The sequence below is a fragment of the Podarcis liolepis genome (assembly GCF_965112155.1).
Source record: "Podarcis liolepis genome assembly, chromosome: 7".
In the NCBI taxonomy this organism is placed as follows: Eukaryota; Metazoa; Chordata; class Lepidosauria; order Squamata; family Lacertidae; genus Podarcis; species Podarcis liolepis.
In genome coordinates, this window is record NC_139561.1 from 43,653,902 (window position 1) to 43,675,594 (window position 21,693).

Below are 21,693 nucleotides of genomic sequence, written 5' to 3' on the forward strand. Positions count from 1 at the left end.
CTTTTTTTATTCGTTCTTCCTACACTCCCTGATTGTGTGTTAAACAATGCTGATTGCAATTTATCCCAGGGAAGCAACAAAGAGAGGGTCTCTCCTCTCATACCGTAGCCCTGCCAGAGTGGAGTTACATCAGCTGACGAAGGGTCCCCCTTATATCTGCCAGCAAAAACTGCATGAGCCACACAGAAAAGGGAGGGAGAGAAAGAGAGAGGCAGGCAGATGCTGTAGAAGAGGCAGGAGATACAGAGACTCCGGCAAAGCAGGACGGAGAGGAGAGGAGGTGAGGGACAGACACGCTGCATGCCTTTAACTCTCCTTCCTCTGTTGCCTCCAGTCTCGTCCAGGATCTAAGAATGATGCAAAAAAATAAGGTAAGTTTTGCAGGAAAAGTTAGTTCCCGGTTTCGTTTTGCTTTTTTAAAAACCAAGGCAATAGGTTTTGGAAAGAGGGAGGAAAGAGGGTGATCTCCTAGGTGGTTACTTGTCTGCTTTGGAGAAAGTCTTTACCAGACCATTTAAGGTATTGCCTTATACCAAGCCAGGCAACTGGTTCATCTATCTCTGCATTGTCTTCACAGACTGGTAGCAGCTTCTCAGGGTTTCAAGCAGAGAGCATTTCCCAGCCCCATCTGGAGATCGAAACTGGGTCCTTCTGCATTCAGTGCAGGTGCTCTACTGCTGAGCTACAGCCCTTCTCCGTAAATGAGACGATCCTATAGATTTCAATGTGTAAAGGCATCCGCAGGGACAGGCTCAATTGTGGGTATAGTTTGCCTATCCCAGAGAAAGAAGCAGAAAAGATCTGGGGATTCTTGAATGATATGGAGGAGGAGGAGGAGCAAACAGGTTTTAGGTGACAGGACACAGAGCCAACAAAGATCAGCAGCATCAACTTTTGCAGTAAATGTTTAGGTAAAGCTCCGTCGGCAAGGTAACCTGTCATGCTTTGCACCTTTAAGATGCCTTGGCAAACCATGGAGTTAATCTCCTATTAGAATTCTCCCCTTTGACACTTTGCCTGTGAGAGACACCTTGCATGCATCCTTCCTGCATACTTTGCAACCTGATCTGTGGCACACACATTGCATTCTCACCCAGGCTTCCTGCTTAAACCCTTCCTTCCTCCCCCCCCTCCCTCCATTCCTTATATTTTTTCAGGCATGTCTGAGTGGTTTATTTTTCAACCCTTGAGTGTATGTTATGTTTAACAGCAAATATTACTTACGGAATAATGAATCTACAGAGGTCAAATAATAGCTTTCAAAATAATGTTTCTTTTTGGCAATGTGCTGGCTGTGTTGACCTGTCTTGATGAGGCTGTCCCCCCCCCCCCCAAAAAAAAAGAGAGAAAGGGAACAGAGAAGAATCCATCAACAGCAGGAAGGATGCCATTTGGGCAAATTAGGCCAATATAGGGTTAATGAAACCAAATGTTTGGCATCTTTTGATCCCATTCTTGTCTTTCCACCACTTCCATGTCCATCTACCCTTCTGATGGCCACTCTGGGCTCCTTGGGGAGGAAAGGCAGGGTATAAATTTAACAATAAATAAATAAATTGCTGGAAGACAAGGCAATGGTTTGATTTCAGTGAGGATTCATGTGCCTGTTCCTCCCTTTCTCGGCCATGGCGTTTTATCTCCAAAACTCACATTGTGGGCACTTGGAGAGAATAATACAGGTTGCCGTAGGAATCTGTGAAGTGGCTGGTCACCTGGGTACCAGAGGAAGGGCACATATGATACAAAATTAGATCAAATGGGAAAGCCCAGAGGGCCAGGGTGTGCCTGTGGGAACGGGCTGGCATCTACCTACTGACTTCAGCCATGTTTTGCACCCTTTATGCTCAACAGCAGCAGAAAAAGGTTTAGTTAAGATCAGGGGGAAGCAGCCGCTCTGTTCAAATCCCTCCTCAGTACACACTGAGTGTAGCATCCTTCCAGATAAGGCAGCGTATCAGGGAAGGAGAGGCTGTAAGCGGAGAGAAAGAGAGAGAGAGCAAGAGAGAGGGAGAGCGAAGGAATGCATCAAAATCTAATAAACCTTCTGGCAGTAAACTGACAGAAGGTTTCTAAATTGGTCAATTTCCAGGGTTTTTTAAACAGCTTAATCAATTCATTATTCAATTAAATGCAAACACATCAATGCACTGCAATGTTCCAGCTCAGGAGCACCAAGCATGGACCCCCTCACCCCTGGCTCTCCAGGATTTCCATTCTCTGGTGGTGGTAGTGGGCACCTCCAGGAGGGCAATCAGTATGCAGAAGCCTGTTCCCCTGCTCTGATGGCTCTTGCTAAAATCAAGCTGATTGACTAGGTCAGTCAAGAGCTGCACTGCTCACTATATGTCTGGCAATTTTTTGGCACATTCTTGCCTCCCCAACACTTCCATGCTCACCTATGCTTCTCATTGCTGTCCTGGGTTTGTTTGTGTCATGGCTGGTGGGAAGGCAAGAATAGGCATTTCGTTATAACAAGGCAAACACTGAGATTGTTATGGGTATACTCTGGAAGTAAAAAGCTCATCTTTAGGTTTCCTTTTCATTGAAGCTGGTGGAAAAAGAAGGCAGCCCTGATAAAGTGTGAATGGCAAGGGGTCCTTTAAGAGCCCTGCATCGCAGAGTCAGCATTTGAGTCATGGCCCCTCTGATTCAGTGGGGGACCACATTTTTACATGAAGGTAAAGGTCTATTTATGGACTGATCAGATTTCTATCTTCTCTTTCCAGACTAGCAAACAACAAATTAGCAAAACAATACAATTCTTTTAAGCATTAAAAGCTTTAAAAAGCAGTGACCCGGAAACTACAACTAATCCAGAATGTGGCAGCTAGACTGGTCACTGGGAGCGGCTGCTGAGACCACATAACACTGGTCTTGAAAGACCTACCTTGGCTCCCAGTACGTTTCCGAGCACAATTCAAAGTGTTGGTGCTGACCTTTAAAGCCCTAAACGGCCTCGGCTCCAGTATACTTGAAGGAGCATCTCCAGCCTCATCATTCTGCCCGGACACTGAGGTCCATCACCAAGGGGCCTTCTGGCAGTTGCCTTCTCGGTAGTGGCACCTGCCCTGTGGAACACCCTCCCATCAGATGTCAAAGAAATAAAAAAACTATCTGACGTTTAGAAGACATCTGAAGGCAGCCCTGTTTAGGGAAGTTTTTAATGACTGATGTTTTAATGTATTTTCAGTCTCTTGTTGGAAGCCACCCAGAGTGGCTGGGGAAACCAGTAATAAGTAATAAATCATACAATATTATTATTATAGTGAAGAACATCTATTAAAAAAAAACCAGTCACATACCACCACATAGTTTCAAGGTTACTTGGAATAGTATCTTTTAGCCATAAAGCCTTGGGTGAATGGGAATGTTTTAAAATTGCTCCTGAATGTTAATAAAAAGGAAGACAAACACATATCTCCAGGGAGGGCATTCCATAAACAGAACTACCAACAATAAGACCCTGTCATGGGACAATGCCAACAAAGAAACAGCCAGTTAATTAGTTAACAGTGAAATCCTTTTAATGTTTACTTGGAGTTAAGCCCTGGGAGAATTATTCCCTTTTTTCTGATGTTCAGGCTGCGGGTGAAATCTGGCTAAAACAGCACCAACCACACAGAATCAGCAGGCCGGAACAGGCTGGAAAGGGTGCAGAGAAGGGTGGCCAAATAACCAAGGGGATGGAGCAACTCCACAATGAGGAGAGTTTACAAAATAAATGTGGAGGAGGGGAGATGATAGAGGTGTGAAAATTAGGCATGGTATGTTTTGTTGTGCATTTAATGTTGTATTTTTAATTACTGTGCATTTTAAGAATATTGTGTAATTAGTTTCTATATATTTTTAAAACTGCTTAGAGGCCTATTTTGGCATTAAGTGGTATATAAACATAATAATAATAATCCCAATTATTATAATACCACATCACCAATATAAAAGTGAAACAACTAGCATACAGGGACCATAATACCTGCTAGTAGATCCAAAATATGGAAATACGGCAGTGACAACTAGCCCCACGCACCAAATATGCAAGTGTGCTTTTACTGATAGCAGCAATGCTGTCATTTCTGCTGCTCTCTCCCCAACTTAAGCTAATACCAGCAAAACTACACACTAACCACACCTGGAACTCACTGCTGTCATTATCTGCTTTCTCCCAGTGCTGAGCTACTGAACATTTTGTTGCCACCAGACAGTATAATATTTAAAAAAAATCAGAGTCTGATTCTCTTCCATGTACCCCAATAGAATTCTTAGGCCACATTCACACTATACATTTAAAGCCCTATGATACCATTTTAAACAGTCACTGCTTTCCCCAGAGAATTCTGGGAGCTGTAGCTTGTTAAGGGTGCTGAGAGTTGTTAGGAGACCTCTATTCCCCTCGTGGAGCTACAGTTCAACGAGTTGCCTGTGAAGAGGGATTGAATATTATGCCACTCTGGGAACTACAGCTCTGAGAGGGGAATAGGGGTCTGCTAACAACTCTCAGTACCCATAACAAACAAACTCCCAGGAATTTTTGGGTGGTGATGGGAAGCCATAATGTTTAAAGTGATAACATAGTGCATTAAATGTATGGTGTGAATGTGGCATTATAGAATCTAATTTAATTATACCTGCGGGTGGCGCTGTAGTCTAAAACACTGAGCCTCTTGGGCCTGCTGATGAGAAGATTGGTGATTTGAATCCCCGTTACGGGACCAGCTCCTTTTTTAATTGTCTAATCTGTTTACTATTCAGGGCGTCCCTATCTGACTAAAGGAAAGTGCTGATGGAGTTGAATGGGAATGAGGAGACCTTCCTCTGTGAAATCTGATTCTGTGCTTCTCTTGACCCAAACCTTCCTTGCTTTCACCCTGGCCATGGAGAACAGCAGCAGCAAGTTTGACAGTCCCACCAACATATCCCTGGTAGGCAGCGATAGTCCACTGGATGTTCTCGAATACAAGGTCATCTCCGTCTTCCTGGTGTTGGGCATCTGCGGAGTTGGCATCATCGGCAACGTCATGGTGGTGCTGGTGGTCCTCACCACCCGTGAGATGAGGACTCCCACCAACTGCTACTTGGTTAGCCTGGCTGTGGCTGATCTGATGGTTCTGGTGGCTGCTGGCCTGCCCAACATCTCTGACAGCCTGGCAGGAACATGGATCTATGGATTTGCCGGGTGTCTTGGCATCACCTTCTTTCAGTACTTGGGCATCAATGCATCATCCTGCTCCATCACTGCCTTCACTGTGGAAAGGTAAGAAAAGATTCTTAGGAGTAGCTCCATTCTACTAGATCAGGGGTATCCAATGCGTTACCCTTGAGATGGTGTTGGACTCCAACTCCCACCAGCCCCAGCCAGCATGGCCAATGGCCAGGAATGATGGGAGTTGTAGTCTAGCAACATCTGGAGGACCACAAATTCCACACCCCCAATTTAGACTCTAGAGCATGGATATCCATCTATTTTATTTCTATCTTAAATTTATATGCCACTCTTTGTCAAAGGACCACAGAGTGGTTAACAACACAGAATTAAACAGTGCACCCAGATATACCTTGAACAGCAGCAGCCTAAAAGGTAAGGGAGGAGGAAATCAGTCTAAGATGCAAAAACAATGTACAAGTACACAATCTTCTCTCTATGCAAAAGCAGCTCTTAATCCCCACCCTCAGAGAAAATGACAGCCCCTCCCAGGTTTTCTTTCTCTCCCAGTCTCTCCCCCCAGGAGATCTTCACATCCCTGCCCATCATTCAGGGTATTTCCATCCTCATTCTGCCACTTCATACAGATGTGGTCCTTGTCAGCATCGCCCTAGAGCCAGTGCACCAACTGGACTCATGCACCTCAACCCTGACTGGGCTAGGCGAGCTGGGTAGCACCGCCAGAGACCTCCTTTCTCACAGGAACAGGTCACAGTGCTGTGGACTCACAGCTTAGAGCTAAGAGCACCGGATTCACTGTCTCAATAATACAGTCATTGCGCAGCAGAGTTTTGCAGAGTCTTGCAGAGTATAAACCACTCGGAGAGCAGCTCTGTAAAATACCTTCCTTTTATTCTGTAACTACAACTATGATACAAAACTATATACAGAGCTGAATATTCTAAGCATAAATCAATGCTACACTGAGAGTCTGCAGCTGCACTTAGCAGCAATCTTATCTCTAGGATCTCTAACACTCTCACTTTCTCCGATACACTGACTGACTGACTCTCTCTCACACACACACTGATATGTTGCTGGGCAGAATAAGTAGATAGGCAGGACACGCCTCCTCCTCTCTGGAGAGTCAGCAGAGACCATCAGGAGATCATCAGGAGATTCTTGGGTATGGGAGGGGTGAAATCTCCTCAGTCCTTGGCCCCCAGTGGCATCCCAGTGGCATTGGACCATCACTGGGCAGGCCTGCTGCCTGATCAGCTTCTCTCTCCATCTTGAAACATGCCCTTTGGGTGGGTCTGATTTGCCTGTTTCTATGCAGTGGCAATTAATTAACATTGCCCCAAATCAGTGTTAAACAATAAGTGGTATCCCATGTAGGGCAAGTGCGTGTGGCTTAGTCAAAGCAACCTGGCAAGTTGAATGGGGAGGCCAGGTGGGCCCCCTGAGGTCCATGGCTTAGAGGTTCCCCACTGCTGTTTCAGCACAGTGTTATGTCTTTGCTCACAAATAACTTCCTCCTTTTCATCTCTCCCAGGTACATTGCTATCTGCCACCCAATGAAAGCGCAGGCGATGTGCACGGTGTCACGGGCCAAGCGCATCATCACCTTTGTCTGGATCCTCACCTCAGTGTACTGCACCCTGTGGTTCTTCCTGGTGGACATTGCTGTCAACAAAAGCCAGCAGCTGGAGTGCGGCTACAAGGTCTCCCGCAACCTCTACCTACCCATCTACCTCCTCGACTTCGCCCTCTTCTTCGTCACCCCTTTGCTCCTCTCCACGGTGCTCTATGGTCTCATCGGGAGGGTCCTCTTCCGCAGCCCCATCCCACACCAGCCCACTGCCTGCACCCAACGCTGGCAAGACCAGAGTTGCAAAGTAAGGATTGGCAAAGAGAGGAATGGCACAGAGGCCAGCCGGAGCAAGGCCAGCGGCTCAAGAACCAGAGTGCCCGTCTCCTCCAGGAAGCAGGTAATGCAGAGCCCTCTGGAGATTGTCAGGTGCTGCCAAGTTCAGGCCAATGGGCAGGCAGGTTCAGCCTTTCAGGGGGACTGGAGAGAACAGTGTCGTGCTGGCAAGAGGTCCGAAAGCTCAGCAGTGTATTCTGTGATCGACACAATCATAGTGTGTTAGTGGCAGATTTGTTCTGGACCATCCACACATCATTTCACTGTCTTATTTGTTCGATGCTCCCCCAGTGTTATTGATTGATGGATTAAATATATTTATATCCTGCCTTTCTCCCAAGATGGGATCGAAGGCAGCTTACATTTAAAAATATTGATTATGAAAAAGAAAAAGAAAAACAAACTAGTTAAAAACAAAAATTAAAACCCTTTTAAACTGAGCATCTTTGCACCCAGATAGGTTCATATAGGGAAATAAATTACTTCATTATTGCCATCTACTGTAAAAGGGCATATTTGCATGACAGCACAACAGAAGTGGGACAAGTAAAATAAACGGGAATGTTTATAAGATAAGAAGTTAGAGGGCTTCAAAGGAAGGTTATGGGGCTTGCACAGACTGGAAACCAAGCAGTATGTCTGGCACAAAACTTTTGCAGGTGGAATGAGGTTTGAAAGTGGAATTGCATGTGACCACTCCAATACCATCATGAGCACAAATCATGATGAATGTGCAATAAAGGGGGGGGGGTTGGAGGGACTCATAAATAACCTTGCAAGCCTAAAGTTTGCCTGGCCCTGATCTTTGGTGAGGTAGGGATATAGAACAGCAGGAAGCTGTCATGCAAAATACACCCGCTGAAATCATCTCTTTAACCCATCTATTGTACAGCATGAAACCATGATACAAAAGTAGCAATAGTAAAAACACCAATAACTTATCAATAAAAAACAGTTGGTTTAAAAAAACACACAACCCAGCACATTCCAAAACGCTGTCCGAACGATGCAGTTTTTAAAACATGTCCGAAAGAAAGCAGAATTGACTTTTGGTCAGGATTAGCTGACCAGAACTCAGGGACACAGTGGGCCACCAAAAGTGTCTCATCAGAAGATGTTAGTGGCCTATATGGAGCCTAAGGAATCAGGATGTGCTTCTGGGCATGTGCAGAATGCATTTGCTTCCCCAACTAACAAACAAATAAATCCCAAGCTGAGCAGGGAGGGACGAAGGGTTTCTAAATAGTAACGTGAATTTCCAAGCAGATCCAAGTCCTTTTTAAAGAATCACTCATATGATGTGTCACCTTCCCTTTGCCAACATTTGTCTTGTTTGGCATGCCAACACGTTGGCTTTGCATGGAATTGAATTATCACCACCGCCGTCTGCCAAGCAAGGAGCCAGAAGCATTCTCAGAGCCTTCATCAACATTGCACGGTGGCGATGGCTTTGACACTGTTTTGTTTTAATTCTTTGGAAAGAGTCCTGGTATGAAAAGGGCAGACTGAAAAGAGAATTCTAAAGTGAAGCTGCACAATAGACGGTGCCGCTCCCACCCCACAAATCCAGGGCTGATGATGGCTCTGGGCAATGCTTCTCTTGTTCCTACCTGTTCGTTGGTGGATTTGTAAAACTGCTCTACATCCAGAGAAACACCGAGCGGTTTAGAGAAATTAAAAATATATATAAAAAATACAGATCATAAACAACGAGAATTAAAGATGACAGAAATAAAGCCAGCTAATTTGGGAAGGCTTGGGAGAAAAGCTTTTGACAAACGTTGAATATGTCACGATGCTGGGGCTTGCTTCACTTTTGGAATGAGAGAATTCCAGAGAACTGGTGTCATGATGCTAAAAGCATGTGTTGGATTTAAAGCACTTTTATTCCACACTTCAGTTGAAAAAGCCTTCCGGATACCAGTGATAGGGCATCCCCTGCCCTTAAGAGACATAAGAAGAGCACTGCTGGATCGAGCCAATGACCCATTGAGTCCAGCATCCTGTTCTCATGGTGGCCAGGTAGATAGCTGTGGGAAGCCCTCAAGAACATGAGCGCAGCAGCACTCTCCTCTCCTTTGGTTTCCAGCAACTGGTATTCAGAAGCATTACTGCCTCCAGCTATGGAGACAGAGCATAGCCCTAATGGCTAGCAGCCATCACTAACCCCTTCCTCCATGAGTTTGCCCAGTTTTCATTCAGAACTGTCCAAATTGGTGGCCATCACTGTCTCCCATGGGAGCGTGTTCCATAGTTTAACTGTGCGCTGAAGGAAGAAGTGCTTTCCTTTCTCTGTCCTGAATCTTCCAAAATTCAGCTTCATTGAATGGCTGTGTCTTCTAACGTTTCTCCATCAACTCCCTCCAAGCCACAAAAAGGAGGGTTGAGGGGGGGGGGAGCAAAGCTCTTAGCTGCAAAGCTCTTGTAATGACCAGCTGAAATGGAACATTTTGTAAAAGAGGAGCCAAAAGTTCTTAGTCTTCCAAGTGAGCCAGTGGAGAGACCTTGCAGTTCCATCTCTCCCTGTTTACACACAGGAAAGGAGTGCTCCAAGGTAGCAATGGTCGAATGGTGGTGCAAGGGCTGCATTTGGGCCCCAGGCACTAAGAAAATAAGAAACAGCCCTACTGACTTGGATTATTATTTTTTAACTGGGTGCTTTGCAGCATGCTGCTTCCCACAGTAGCCAAAAGATGCTTTCAGGATACTCTCCAGCAGAGGCATCTCCCTCGCTGTTGCTCCCCAGCAAATAGTATTGTGAGATAGACTGCCTCTGAAAAGAGAGGCTCCATCCAGATTTCATAGCAAATGGCCATACAATGGATCTCTCCTTCTCTGTGAGTTTGTCCCATGCCCTTTTTATTTGCTCATATCTATTTATTAAAATTGATATACTGCTTAATTGCAAATAAATAAATCTGAAAGTGATTTACAAAAAGAATAAAACAATGAGATTATCAGTAAAAGCAACTATTTAAAATATTCAAAACTAATTAAAATATACGATAAGCTAAAAATCAGATTTATTCATGCATTTATTGAGCATTTAAAACCCAGGTGCAAGAGTCAAATGAAGTGTCAAGACTGTCCTGAGACCACAATACACTTTGGTTATCTTGCAGTTATGCAGCACAAGTAAATCTGTATCATGTGCAAGAGAAGCACTACCATCTCCTTCAAACCTGAAGGACCTTCAAACCTATAGAGGCATGTTCTCAGTCTCAGTACAGCTCAATTTCTGCACAGATATCCATCATCTGCCAAATGCAGGTTGCTCTTAGATGTCCATTAAACATACAAGGTTGCAGAAATTTTACTTTTGCTGCATAAATCTTGTCAACACGAAGAAAATGTATGCAATATAAAAATGGCCTATCTGTCTCATTCCTACACCTTTCTGGAACAAGATCCTGGCAATATGTAGAATTGGTGTAGACTTTTCTGATCTATGACATCCCAAACAGGCAAGCAAATGGGAAAAGCAGCTGCAAACCTGCAACTTGTTAAAGACATCCAAGCCACCCACCTCTCTCTCTTTTTTGCTCCTCTGCAGGTGACCAAAATGCTGGCCGTGGTGGTGGTCCTCTTTGCCCTCCTCTGGATGCCCTACCGGACTCTGGTGCTGGTGAACTCCTTCATGGAGCACCCCTACCTGAACCGCTGGTTCATCCTCTTCTGCAGGGTCTGCGTCTACGCCAACAGCGCCATCAACCCCATCATCTACAACCTCATGTCCCAGAAGTTCCGCCTGGCCTTCAAGAAGCTCTGCAAGTGTGGGAAGGTGGAGCAGCAGCCAAGGCACAGATTCTATGCAGCCTCCAGCATGAAGAAGGAACCTGACGCCCACCCGCATGGGGACATCAAGGCTAAGGGGCCACCGTCCCCAGGAGGAGGCGAAGAGGAGGACTTGCCTGCTTTGGAGCAGGTGCCTGCATCTGAGAAAGAGAAGGAGCCGTATTTCAGCGTGCTCTAAATGCCCCAGTTCCCCTTGCCTCACTCCTTTCTCACTTCCCAGTAAAGGACTTGCTTTACTTCTCCTAGTAAACTAGATCTATAGGAAGGGAGGAAGCTGACTTAGACCAAGTCAAACCACTGGTTTATCTAGCTCAGAATTGCCTACACTGACTCGGTTTCTACCTGGAGATGCCAGGGATTGAACCTTCTGCATGCAAAGCAAGTGATCTCACTGAGTCATGACACTTCCTTTAAATATAATAAGATCTTGTGGTTCTTGTTTAAATAGGAAGAGAGGCATTTGCCTTCTACTGAGTCAATCTGTCTCAGGATTGTCTTCACTGGCTGGCAGAGGCTGTCCAGGATTTCAGACTGGCGACATTCCCAGCCCTATGGGGAAATGCTGGGGAATGGGCCTGGGACCTTCTGCATGCCAAGCAGGTGAGCTATGGTAACTGCGATATAGGAAGTTGCCTTACTGAGTCAGACCCATGGCTCAGTCCTGTCTATGCTGACTGACAGTGGCTCTTCAGGGCAGGGGGCAGTGGGGCTCTTCCAGCCCTGCCTGGAAATGCCAGAATCGAGCCTGGGACCATCTGCAGGCAAAACTGGTGCTCTGAGCAACCCCTGAGCTATATTTCAGGAGCCCAAATCAGTGTTCACCCACCATTTTGAACAGAATTGTGTTTCTGACTCTGGGAAGGAGTTTGTCAGGGCTGGAGCCCTGCTACAAGTTCTGTACTCAGGACCTAAAGGATGCTGGGCCAGAATCAGGGCTGTGTACCAGCTCCACCCCAGCTCCAGGGAAACGAGAGAGAGCCGCAAGGGGACAGACCACACCAGCCAAGAAAGCCTCTTGGCAGTGAGAGGCCAGGGCAAGCCAGCTGATGCTCCTGGACCCCTATAAAAAGCTGGCATCTTTAGCTTGTGCACAGGTCTGAGCTGAGTACCTAGAGACAGTACAGTTCCCCTTGCTGCCCAGGTATGAGAGAGCTGCAAATGGGGGAAGAAGATGGCACAAACCCCTCCTTGAAAAGGGTCACTCCATAGTCCACTGACCATGACTTGCTTTGCTTTGGCCTCTTTGATATACAGTAGATAGAGATAGATAGATAGATAGATAGATAGATAGATAGATAGATAGGTAGATAGATGGATATAGATACTTCTTTTTATTTGCCTTGCTGCTCCAGAAGCAAGGGACAAGGTGTGCTTAACTCTCTCTGCTCCCATCTCCCTGAAACTGGTGCCCTCCAAAGGTTTGGGACTCCAGTTTTCATCAGTCCCTGCCAGCATAGTCAGTGGTCAGGGATGCCAGTGATGTGTGGAGGGCATCCCAGGTTGGGAAAAGCTGCTCTCAAGGCTGCAGACAGGTTGTGCTGGAATGATCTTGCTGGTCTTACAATGGGCAGAAACACAGTTGCATCACAGGCCTGAATTGTGATTCCTACATGGCAGGGGGTTAGGTTGCATGACCCTTTGGGGTTCCTACAATTCTATAAGTGCAAAGTCACCCAGAAGGTGCTCAGTTCAACAGGGACAAGCTGTCTGAAACAGCAGCATCTAAACCTTTGTAACTCAGCCTTTGAACTGATATGTACCCTTTTCCACCCACACCTAGGAATGAGTCAAGGGTGGCCTTTAAGAAAATGTTTTATGAGATATTTGGTGTCTTGAATTGGGTAACTACTGGGCATAGCATTGCATGGCAACAGACACAGAATAAAATGTTACAAGGCTTCAGTGGTAGACTGTAGCATCCATTGGGGGCAGGGACAGGTGCCCTGGTGCCATCCACATGTTGCTGGACCACAACCCCCATCAGTCTCAGCAAGAGATGATGGGAATTGTAGTCCAACATCTGGATGACCTCACATTGGCTTTTCTGGATCAGGGGGAAGGTGTACACATGATGGTGGCAAAGTAGACTCTGGAAAGTAAATGCTATTGCGCAAGTTGCCGGTGACTCATTTCTGCTCACTTGGAGCTATGTGGCTAGGCTCCCCTTGACACTGGAGCTGTCCAGTAGGACACAGCAAAGGAACTAGCCAGCCAAGGACAGCCAGGCTTTATAGAGCTGCCCTAGCAGCTTGTGCAAACCTAGCCTGGGCAGCAGGTGTTTTCAATGCTGCTGTCTGCCCAGGGTCCTAGTCCCTGGATTGGAAATATGACCACCCTGGGACCTGCTGGTGAAGGGAGGGTAATAAAATTAAATATAATTAGAATGATGATAATGATAATGCAAACATGTCCAGGCTGGAAGTTGCCTAGAGTAGGGTGTGTGTGATGGGACAGGGAAGGAAGCACTGGCCCCACCTTATATAAACAGGCAAACCAACAGCTTGAGGATGAGCAGCAGCCTTGTAATTGGAAAGCTCCACAGCCCATGAAACTTTGAAGCCCTTCATATAGCATGGGAGGAAAGCTAAACAAAACAGATAAGTATTTCAGAATTTGGAGAGAGACACCAGGCAAAGGCTGTGAGTGATGTAACTCTGTACACAGAGAGAGGTGAATAAGAGAGAATGGAACCACGGAGAGTATATAAGATTTAATTAAATGAGGTGGAAAAACAATTATCACTTGAAACTTGCATTTCTGGGGTTGGAACTTTGTGCAGGAATAACATCCTCACTGGGTCTCCTCTAAAACCCAGAGGCTGACTCAGGATTCTGAAGGAACCTGCGTTGCTGCAATTTGCTGTCCACCTCTTAAAGAGAAAGTTAAACTGGCAACCAAGTTCATGGAGGAGGGGGCTATCAATGGCTGCTAGCCAAGCTGCCTATGTTCTACCTCCACTGTTGGAGGCAGAATGCCTATGAATGCCAGGTGCTGGGAATCCCAGGTGGGGAGAGGGCTCTTGGGCTCGGGTCCTGCTTGCATCTGGGTGCCCACTGTCAGAACAGGATGCTGGACTAGATGGGCCATTGGCCTGATCCAGAAGGCTCATCTTATGTTCTAAATGACCACCCTGTCTTGAGATCACAGTCAACAGCAAGTGGAAGGTGGATGTTCTAGAAAAACTAGGGAACCACTAGGAACAACCTGTCCCATTGCTTAATTTCAAAAGAGTAGCGCTGCAGAGTAAAAAATGAAGGAAAGCATCAAAAGATGCCTGGGAGAACAGTTTTTTTTTTGTTTTTAAGTTTGCTAACCACTACTCTTTGTCAATGGGATTTCCCCACCTCTTTCAGAACAGAAAAGTTCATCTCTCATTGTCTGCTTTCTGTCCTTTGGTAAGGATCCCCTGCCCCCATGCAAAGAAATCCAAAGACTCTCAGAATATACTCCCAACGGTTTCTAAAATGTCAGTCCTCAGACCTACCGAATCAAAACAGCATTAAGCATGCTGGCTCCAACTCAGAAGCTACAGCTGATGAGCAATTTATTCCTCCCAGGCATAATTCAGTATGGAAGTTCAAAAGAAAAATCACTTATTTACACCTCCCTCCCACAAGACTGGAAAGAGACAGAGTGCTAGCTTATGGTCTCCAGCTCAAAGTTGATTTCCGTTGCCACACTCGTGCATGAGCTTTATTTGAAAATGTATAATGCTCTTTAATCTTGGTTATTGTAGGCCAAATGATTTATGCACACTAAATATGTGAAGTGAGTTCTCTTTCTCTTCTCGTTGCATAGATGAACATATCATCTTAGAAACGACCAGTATGATGGGCTTTCTATTGCTCCATTGGTGGGAATGTAGGAGAGGTGCACAGCTTGTTGTGTGGCAGTGGAAATCTCCCCTGGCTTTAGGAATGCTCCAGCAAAATTGGGGTCAAAATTGTAGCCAAGTGCTAAACTAGTTTTGATGATGTTAATTGTGGTTAATTAGATGAGTGTAATGAATGTGAACTTTTTTTGGGGGGGGGGTCATGTAAATATCAGCCACCAGGAAATCTGAACAACCTCAAGATCATGAGGAGTATTATTTAAAAAAATTATTTTATTATTGTGGAGGAAAAGTGGGAAATAAATGCAATAAGAAACAAACAAACTCCCATCATCCCCAGCTAGCATGGACAAGGGTCTAAGGAAGAGGGGAGTTGTAATCCAACAACATCTGAAAGGCATCACTATGACTGCATTGTGGGCATCCTGCTTTAGTCTATCCATTTTCAAGGGCTATATACCACCCACTAGCAAGAGTGCTCCAGGCATATCTTTAGGACATGGGCCACAACAGAAAAGGCCCTGCCAATGCTTATTTTGTCTTGCTTGAAAATATTTCTACCCTGTCTTTCCACCAGTAGCTCTTCAAGGGAACTAATTTGTTTTTGTATTATTATTTATTATTATTATTTATTGAATTTATCTACCACCCTATACCCAAAGGTCTTGTAGCTTTTCTCTAACATCTATAAGGTATGCACAAGCGAGACTCACCTCAACATCTGATGGGAAGGTGGGGAATACATATGGAAAATCTAGTTTTCAGGGTCAGTGTTGTCTTGGGAAGAATGCCAGGGGAATCTACAACACCTGAGTGAAAATCTGCAGGAGGAAGAGGAATGTGAAGTTTGCTAGCCCCATGTCAGACTCAGCAGGGCCCCCAATGTTCAGCAAGTTCAGAGAGTAATTGGGTGTATAATAAATTTAATAAATATGCTTACTAAGACATTACACATAGGTTAGCCCAGTGGTGTGGTGGAGCAGGAACAGGAACAAGGAGCACCAAGGTAACTGATGGATGTTCCTTGCTCTGGCAAGTGGATGAGGTAATAACGCGGCTTTCAAGCTTTGCCATTGTTTGTGACATGTAGAGGAAGAGGAAGAGGAAAATAATCAAGCAGAGGTTGGGTACTACTTCTTCTTCTCTTCAGTAGTGTCCGGACTTCAGCCCAGCTTAAAAAGTAACACTTCTTTGTAAGACTGTATCTTGAATTAAAAGCTAAAGGTTGCATTTCATGTGGCTGAAGACCTTTTGCTAAAGATAAATGCATTTTACAAGCTGAAACTATACACAACCAGAAGTCCAACACAACTGGGTCCAACGGAGCTTACTCCCTGGAAACTACAGGATTGCAAGCATGCCAGATGACACCACTTATAATAGAAGAATGTTAGAAGATCCTGTCTGCTGCACCAGGCCAATGGTCCATCTAATTCAGCATCTCACAGCAGCCAACCAGAGGCCCCAATGGGAAGCTTGCAAGCAGGACCCGACTGCAACAGCAATTCTCCCCCCTTGTGATGGGTATCCAGAGGCACATTGCTTCTGATTTTAGAGGTGACATAGCCACCGTAAATATTTCCTTTTGTTTCCAAGACAATTTCTAGCCTGCTCTTTGTCATATGATCCCAGGAAAAGTTGCAACACAATAGAACAGTAAAACAACAACACAGCAATAAAAGCAAATCAACACAACTCATAAAAGCAAATAAAAACCCAACATCATTAAACACACCCGGGGAGCCACAACCAGAACTCATCACTTGTCACTGCAACAGAATTCCTAACTGTGCCCCCTGCCCAAAACACAGGCATACTGGTGAGTTTTCATCTGGCTCTAAAATGACAAAATTCTCTGTGCCAGTCGTCCTGGGGTTTAAATGTTACTGAACTACAACTCCCATCATCCTTAGCCAGCTTAGCCATCATCAGGGATGATGGGAGCTGTAGTTTAACAAAATCTGGAAATCCATGTTTGAAGAACACTGCTCTGTGGGAAGGGTGCTCCACAGGTGGGGCTTCATTAGGCAGGAAGTCCTGTTATATGTCCATGCTTAATACTGTTCTCCCAACAGAAGGTAGCTGAGCTCCAGATCGAAAACACAGAGCGGCTGGTGCAAGGAGATGTGTGCATTTTGGTATTTGAGTTCCAAGGGCTAGTAGCTACAGATAGCTTGAATCCCTATGAATTTGTCTAATCCCCCTTTAAAGCCATCTGGTCTGGTAGCCACCATGACATTTTGTTGCCAAGTGCATCACATTTCTTAAAGGCCATTCTAAAAACGAAGGGTTTTTACACTGCCTTCTAGAACACCCGCACAGCTGGGCTCAAGGGAGACGAGGAGCGAAATTGGTGCTACTGCAGTAAACATTGGCAGTAGGAGAGCTCAGGCAAAGGGCACCGGGGCCTGAAGGCCAGAAAGGAACTGTTCCTTTGGCATTTCAAACGGTGGAAGGAGTGTTTTCGAAAAAGCTTTGCCATGGTTTGACAAAAATATAATCCTTTGCTGAGAAAAGCTGTTCTGGAGGATTTTGCACTAAGTTATAGGCTCTGAGATGTCGCCAAGCTGGGTTTCCTGTTTGTTGGATGTTAATTAGTGGGATGCACAAATCTTCTTCTGCAATTAACCTAGAGCAGCCTCCCCTGACCTAGCACTGCCTAGATGCTTTGCCCTACAATTCCCATCTGCCACAGCCAGCAGAGCTTACAAGAGGTGTACTGTATTCCATTTGATCCAGAATACAGTTTCCCTACCAAATGAGGAAGACACCAAACTGCACTTTTGTAGCAAGATCTGCCATTGGGAGCAGGATTTTGAAAAGACAATTCCCTACCATGAGCATTCAAACTCTCTGCTAAAAAAGTTAGTGGAAATGTTTCTCCTTGAAACACAGCAGCAAAGTCGTGCAACTGTTTCGCAGAAGGGTTTTTAAAAACCATTCTAATTACCAGCAGCTGGGCAGGATATGTTTGTGGAAAATGTTCCAGGCTGAAAAGGTTTAAAAAATAATAACCAGAAAGTATTTACATGAAGCTAAAAACCATTTGAGACATTTCCTCACCACTTCCTCACCAACCCTTTAAATACTGTAATTTAGTGCTTTGTTTTCAGTAGGTCAAAAAGAAATTCCAGCTGGCTCGCTCCTAATGTATGCCCTGTTCTTCAGTCAGAAAGGCCCTCAGAGTGGTTTACAGATGAACAAAAACAACACAGTCCCTTTGCTGAGGCTTACAATCTGAAAAGGCATGTCATGAAAGAAAAAAGGGCTGAGGAGAGGAGAACAAGCAAATTTGGCTACCAAATTATTGATTTTACAAGGTTCTATTTCATGACCGAAAGGGACGTGGGTGGCGCTGTGGGTTAAACCACAGAGCCTAGGACTTGCCGATCAGAAGGTCGGCAGTTCGAATCCCCACGATGGGGTGAGCTCCCGTTGCTCGGTCCCTGCTCCTGCCAACCTAGCAGTTCGAAAGCATGTCAAAGTGCAAGTAGATAAATAGGTACCACTCCGGCGGGAAGGTAAATGGCGTTTCCGTGTGCTGCTCTGGTTCGCCAGAAGCGGCTTAGTCATGCTGGCCACATGACCCAGAAGCTGAACACCGGCTCCCTCGGCCTATAGAGCGAGATGAGCGCTGCAACCCCAGAGTCGGTCACGACTGGACCTAATGGTCAGGGGTCCCTTTACCTTTATTTCACGACCAGCTCAGATGGAAATGGGCTCTTCATAGCTGAAAAAAAACAGGGCTTGAGATACAGCCTGGTGTTGATCCATCTGTTCCTGGAAGTGACTGTAGTGCAGCCAGAAGCTGCTGGCTTTACAGAGTGGGGCCTCAGCCTTCTGAGGTCCAGCTGGAATCTGCTTCCTTCTCATCAGTCCTGCTGTGGATTGTGACTGCATCATAAGGTAGTCACAAATACCTTCATCATCCCATGTATTAACAGGCCAGAGAATAATATAATCAAAAGTTCTTCCACTTTGTCTGGTTCTCTACTCTGCACCCCAATGCTTAGCCTAATGCTTAGGCTCGGCTTGCCTGGCACATCCAAAACTGTGCATTACTGCCCAGAGGTGCTGGCACAAAGCTGCAAATGACAAGGCTGTGTATGCTTTTCATTTACAGCCAGAAACAGGCAAAAGAAAATGAGTTGTCATACTGTCTCACAACCCCAATTAAGCAGAGTGCCTTTTCCTGATGAAAACTGTAATTAGCAGCTGCTGACGATGGCAAGAGAGGTAAGCCCAGTTGTGTTGTGGTGCATCCAGTGGAGGCAGGGACAGAGAGGGTGGGTGGTCTGTGGCAAAACTGATTTCCGTACAGAAGGGCTGTTATGTGTTGATGAAAGAGGCCCCTCATCACTCAGAGAGAACCAGCCAGCTCTGAATGTGTCCGCTCCAGGGATGGCACCCCCTCACAAAGTGTAATTATTTGCTTGTCACCACCGCCTGAGCCGTGGCTCTCGTGCGAAGTTTGAGTACACTCGGATAATCATTTCCCGTGTTAGCTGCCTGCGGAAGGCAGAAAGGCAGGGGTCATCCGTGGTCAAGGATGCTCAGGAGCAGGAGGGAATGGCGGGGAGCATCACTTTGTGTGATCAGATCCTGCTTGTGTGTTTCCCACAGGATTCTTGGAGGCCACTGTGAGAACAGGATGCTGGACTTGATGGGCCCTTGGCCTTGATCCAGAAGGCTTTCCTTATGTCCTTACATATATATATATTGTGAGTTTGGGACCAGGCTGTGACTTGATGCTTGATATTTCTTGAAGCATTGAAGGAGGACCCTGGACTGTTGCTTCCCAATGAGCTTAGCTGAGTTACACTGGAGTGACCTGCATGCATTGTGATAATATTCTGGTGGGGAGAGAAGTTTGTATTTTGCTGCTCTTTTCTTCCTCTTGTCTGCCCTTCACTACAAGGCCCCTGGGGGTGGTATGTGGGGAGGACAAAGATGGCGTGGATCAAGTCAATTTGCATCAGAATTTGCAAATATCAGATTCCTGGGTGGTCTGATCTCTATATTCCCTGCTGTGTGCACAATGCAAGTCATACAACAAACAACTTTAAGGGAGGGGGTATTGAAAAGAGAATTGCACTGAAAAGAGAATGGCCCCTTTGTTGTGTTTTTATTATTGATGCTCCATTATGTGTTCTTAATGGTGTATACCACCCTGGGATCTTTTGATAAAGGGTTGTATATAAATTGTAAAATAACAACAACAACAATAATAAATAATAATAATAAACAGACACGTCCTTTGGCCTTCAGGGGTGCTATAGATTCATGTCAAACCAGCCCCTGTGTGAGCTGGACAGGTTGTTGTAACTCAGTATTGAGCGTTGCTTATTAAGACTTCTCTTATTCTGAATTCAATAACTTTGCAGAGCAACCCAGAGAGGATTTCCTCAGGGATCCTGATGGCAGCTGTGACTGTTGCCCTCCCATCAACTGGTTCAGCTTTTATTCCTGGGAGCTTTCAAAGCTGAATCAGAGACTGGAACTGACCCAATGACAAGGGAAATGTCCCAGTCCCCAGAGTGTTCCAGTGACAGAATAAGAACCTGAACCAAGCACACCATGTCTCCTCACCTTCCACAAAGCACATGAAACAACAAACCTGACTGAAATGCAAGAATGCACATTCACATTTGATGCCAAAGTGTTTGTGGTTGCTTTCTTTCACAACAGCCCTGTGAGGCAGATCCCCCGCTGTCCCTATTCTTGAGGGAAGTGAGACTGACAACACAAGTGAGGCCGACAACATAAGCTCACGCCATGAATCCCTGGCATTGCACAATTCCTGGCAGAAATGAAGTTCAAAGCCAAGTCTAAAGCAAATCAAAATCTGTATTTCATCACCTTTGTTGTGTTTTCCTTCCCAACAATCGCGTGCAGTTGATCTTGGCTGTTCCCATTTTACTAATGCGAAGGGGAGGCTGATCCTGTGTGGGTGTGTGTGTGGGGGGGTGGTTTATAAAAGAAAACCAGTCAAACCATTTCCTTTGCTAAGGTAATGACTTTAGAGTACTGTGATTAACAAATCCAAAGAGGTTGCCACGGAAACAAATGGGTGGGTCTCCCCCCCCCTCACCTGGCTGGTAGGTAGAAGAACAATAGCCAGAGTTGGATGCTGGAAGGGGAGGATAGATGCTGGAACCTGGAGAGAGAGACACATAGACATTTGCTCTGCACTGGACTTTGGGGCTCCCCTGGAAAACTAAAGGGGAAGCAAGATCTATTAGGGTGCTAATGCTGTGAGCCTACCATCCTGTTTTGAGGTTGTATATATGTGTAAATAAAACCATCTATCCTATCCACTGCCATCTCCACTGCCTTCATTTCAAGGAAAGTGAACCTCAGGTAAACACAGGCACCCCTGGAATCTCTCACTGCTTGGAGAATGAGGTAGCAATTAAAAGGTAAAGGAACCCTGGACAGTTAAGACCAGTCAAAGGTGACTATGGGGTTGCGGTGCTCATCTCGCTTTCAGGCCGAGGAAGCCGGTGTTTGTCCACAGACAGCTTTCCAGATCATGTGGCCAGCATGCCTAAACTGTTTCTGGCACACAGAGGGCCCTGGTGAGTGCCAGAGCACATGGAAATGCCATTTACCTGCCCGCTGCAGCAGTTCCTATTTACCTACTTGCACTGGTATGCTTTTGAACTGCTAGGTTGCCAGAAGCTGGGACAGAGCAATGGGAGCTCACCCTGTTGCACAAATCTGAACTGCTGATTTTCCGATCAGCAAGCCCAAGAGGCTCAGTGGTTTAGACCAGTGTTTCCCAACCACTGTTCCGCGGCACACTAGTGTGCCGCGAGATGTTGCCTGGTGTGCCGCGGGAAAAATTAAAAAATTCGAAAGATATTTTTTTTTAAGTCAAATTTTCGATTGGGGCGCCGTCACTAGATGACCCCTGGGGTTCCCTCCCTCCCTCCCGCTCTGCGCCTCCCTCCTCCTCCTCCTCCTCCTCCGGGGAGGCCCTTCCTGGCTCTTGGCCAA

General features: G+C 45.8%; 1 protein-coding gene across 3 annotated transcripts in view; it reads left to right on the forward strand.

Annotated features, from left to right (window-relative positions):
- The window catches only part of LOC310711606 (thyrotropin-releasing hormone receptor-like), a 30,434-nt gene extending 9,451 nt beyond the window's left edge, over positions 1-20,983 (forward strand). Inside the window, exons 1-5 of one of the 3 annotated variants that reach the window (XR_014528548.1) lie at positions 15-375; positions 4,750-5,251; positions 6,696-7,131; positions 10,621-11,244; positions 20,079-20,983. Coding sequence is in view for 2 of the 3 variants with exons in the window: in XM_083513747.1 (XP_083369873.1) it covers positions 4,791-5,251; positions 6,696-7,131; positions 10,621-11,040 (1,317 nt within the window). In the remaining variant the exon portion in view is untranslated. Of the gene's footprint in view, positions 1-14; positions 376-4,749; positions 5,252-6,695; positions 7,132-10,620; positions 12,130-20,078 lie in introns of those variants that run through there. The other 2 variants (XM_083513747.1, XM_083513746.1) reach the window with 2 other exon arrangements.
- Positions 20,984-21,693: the final 710 nt, after the last annotated feature.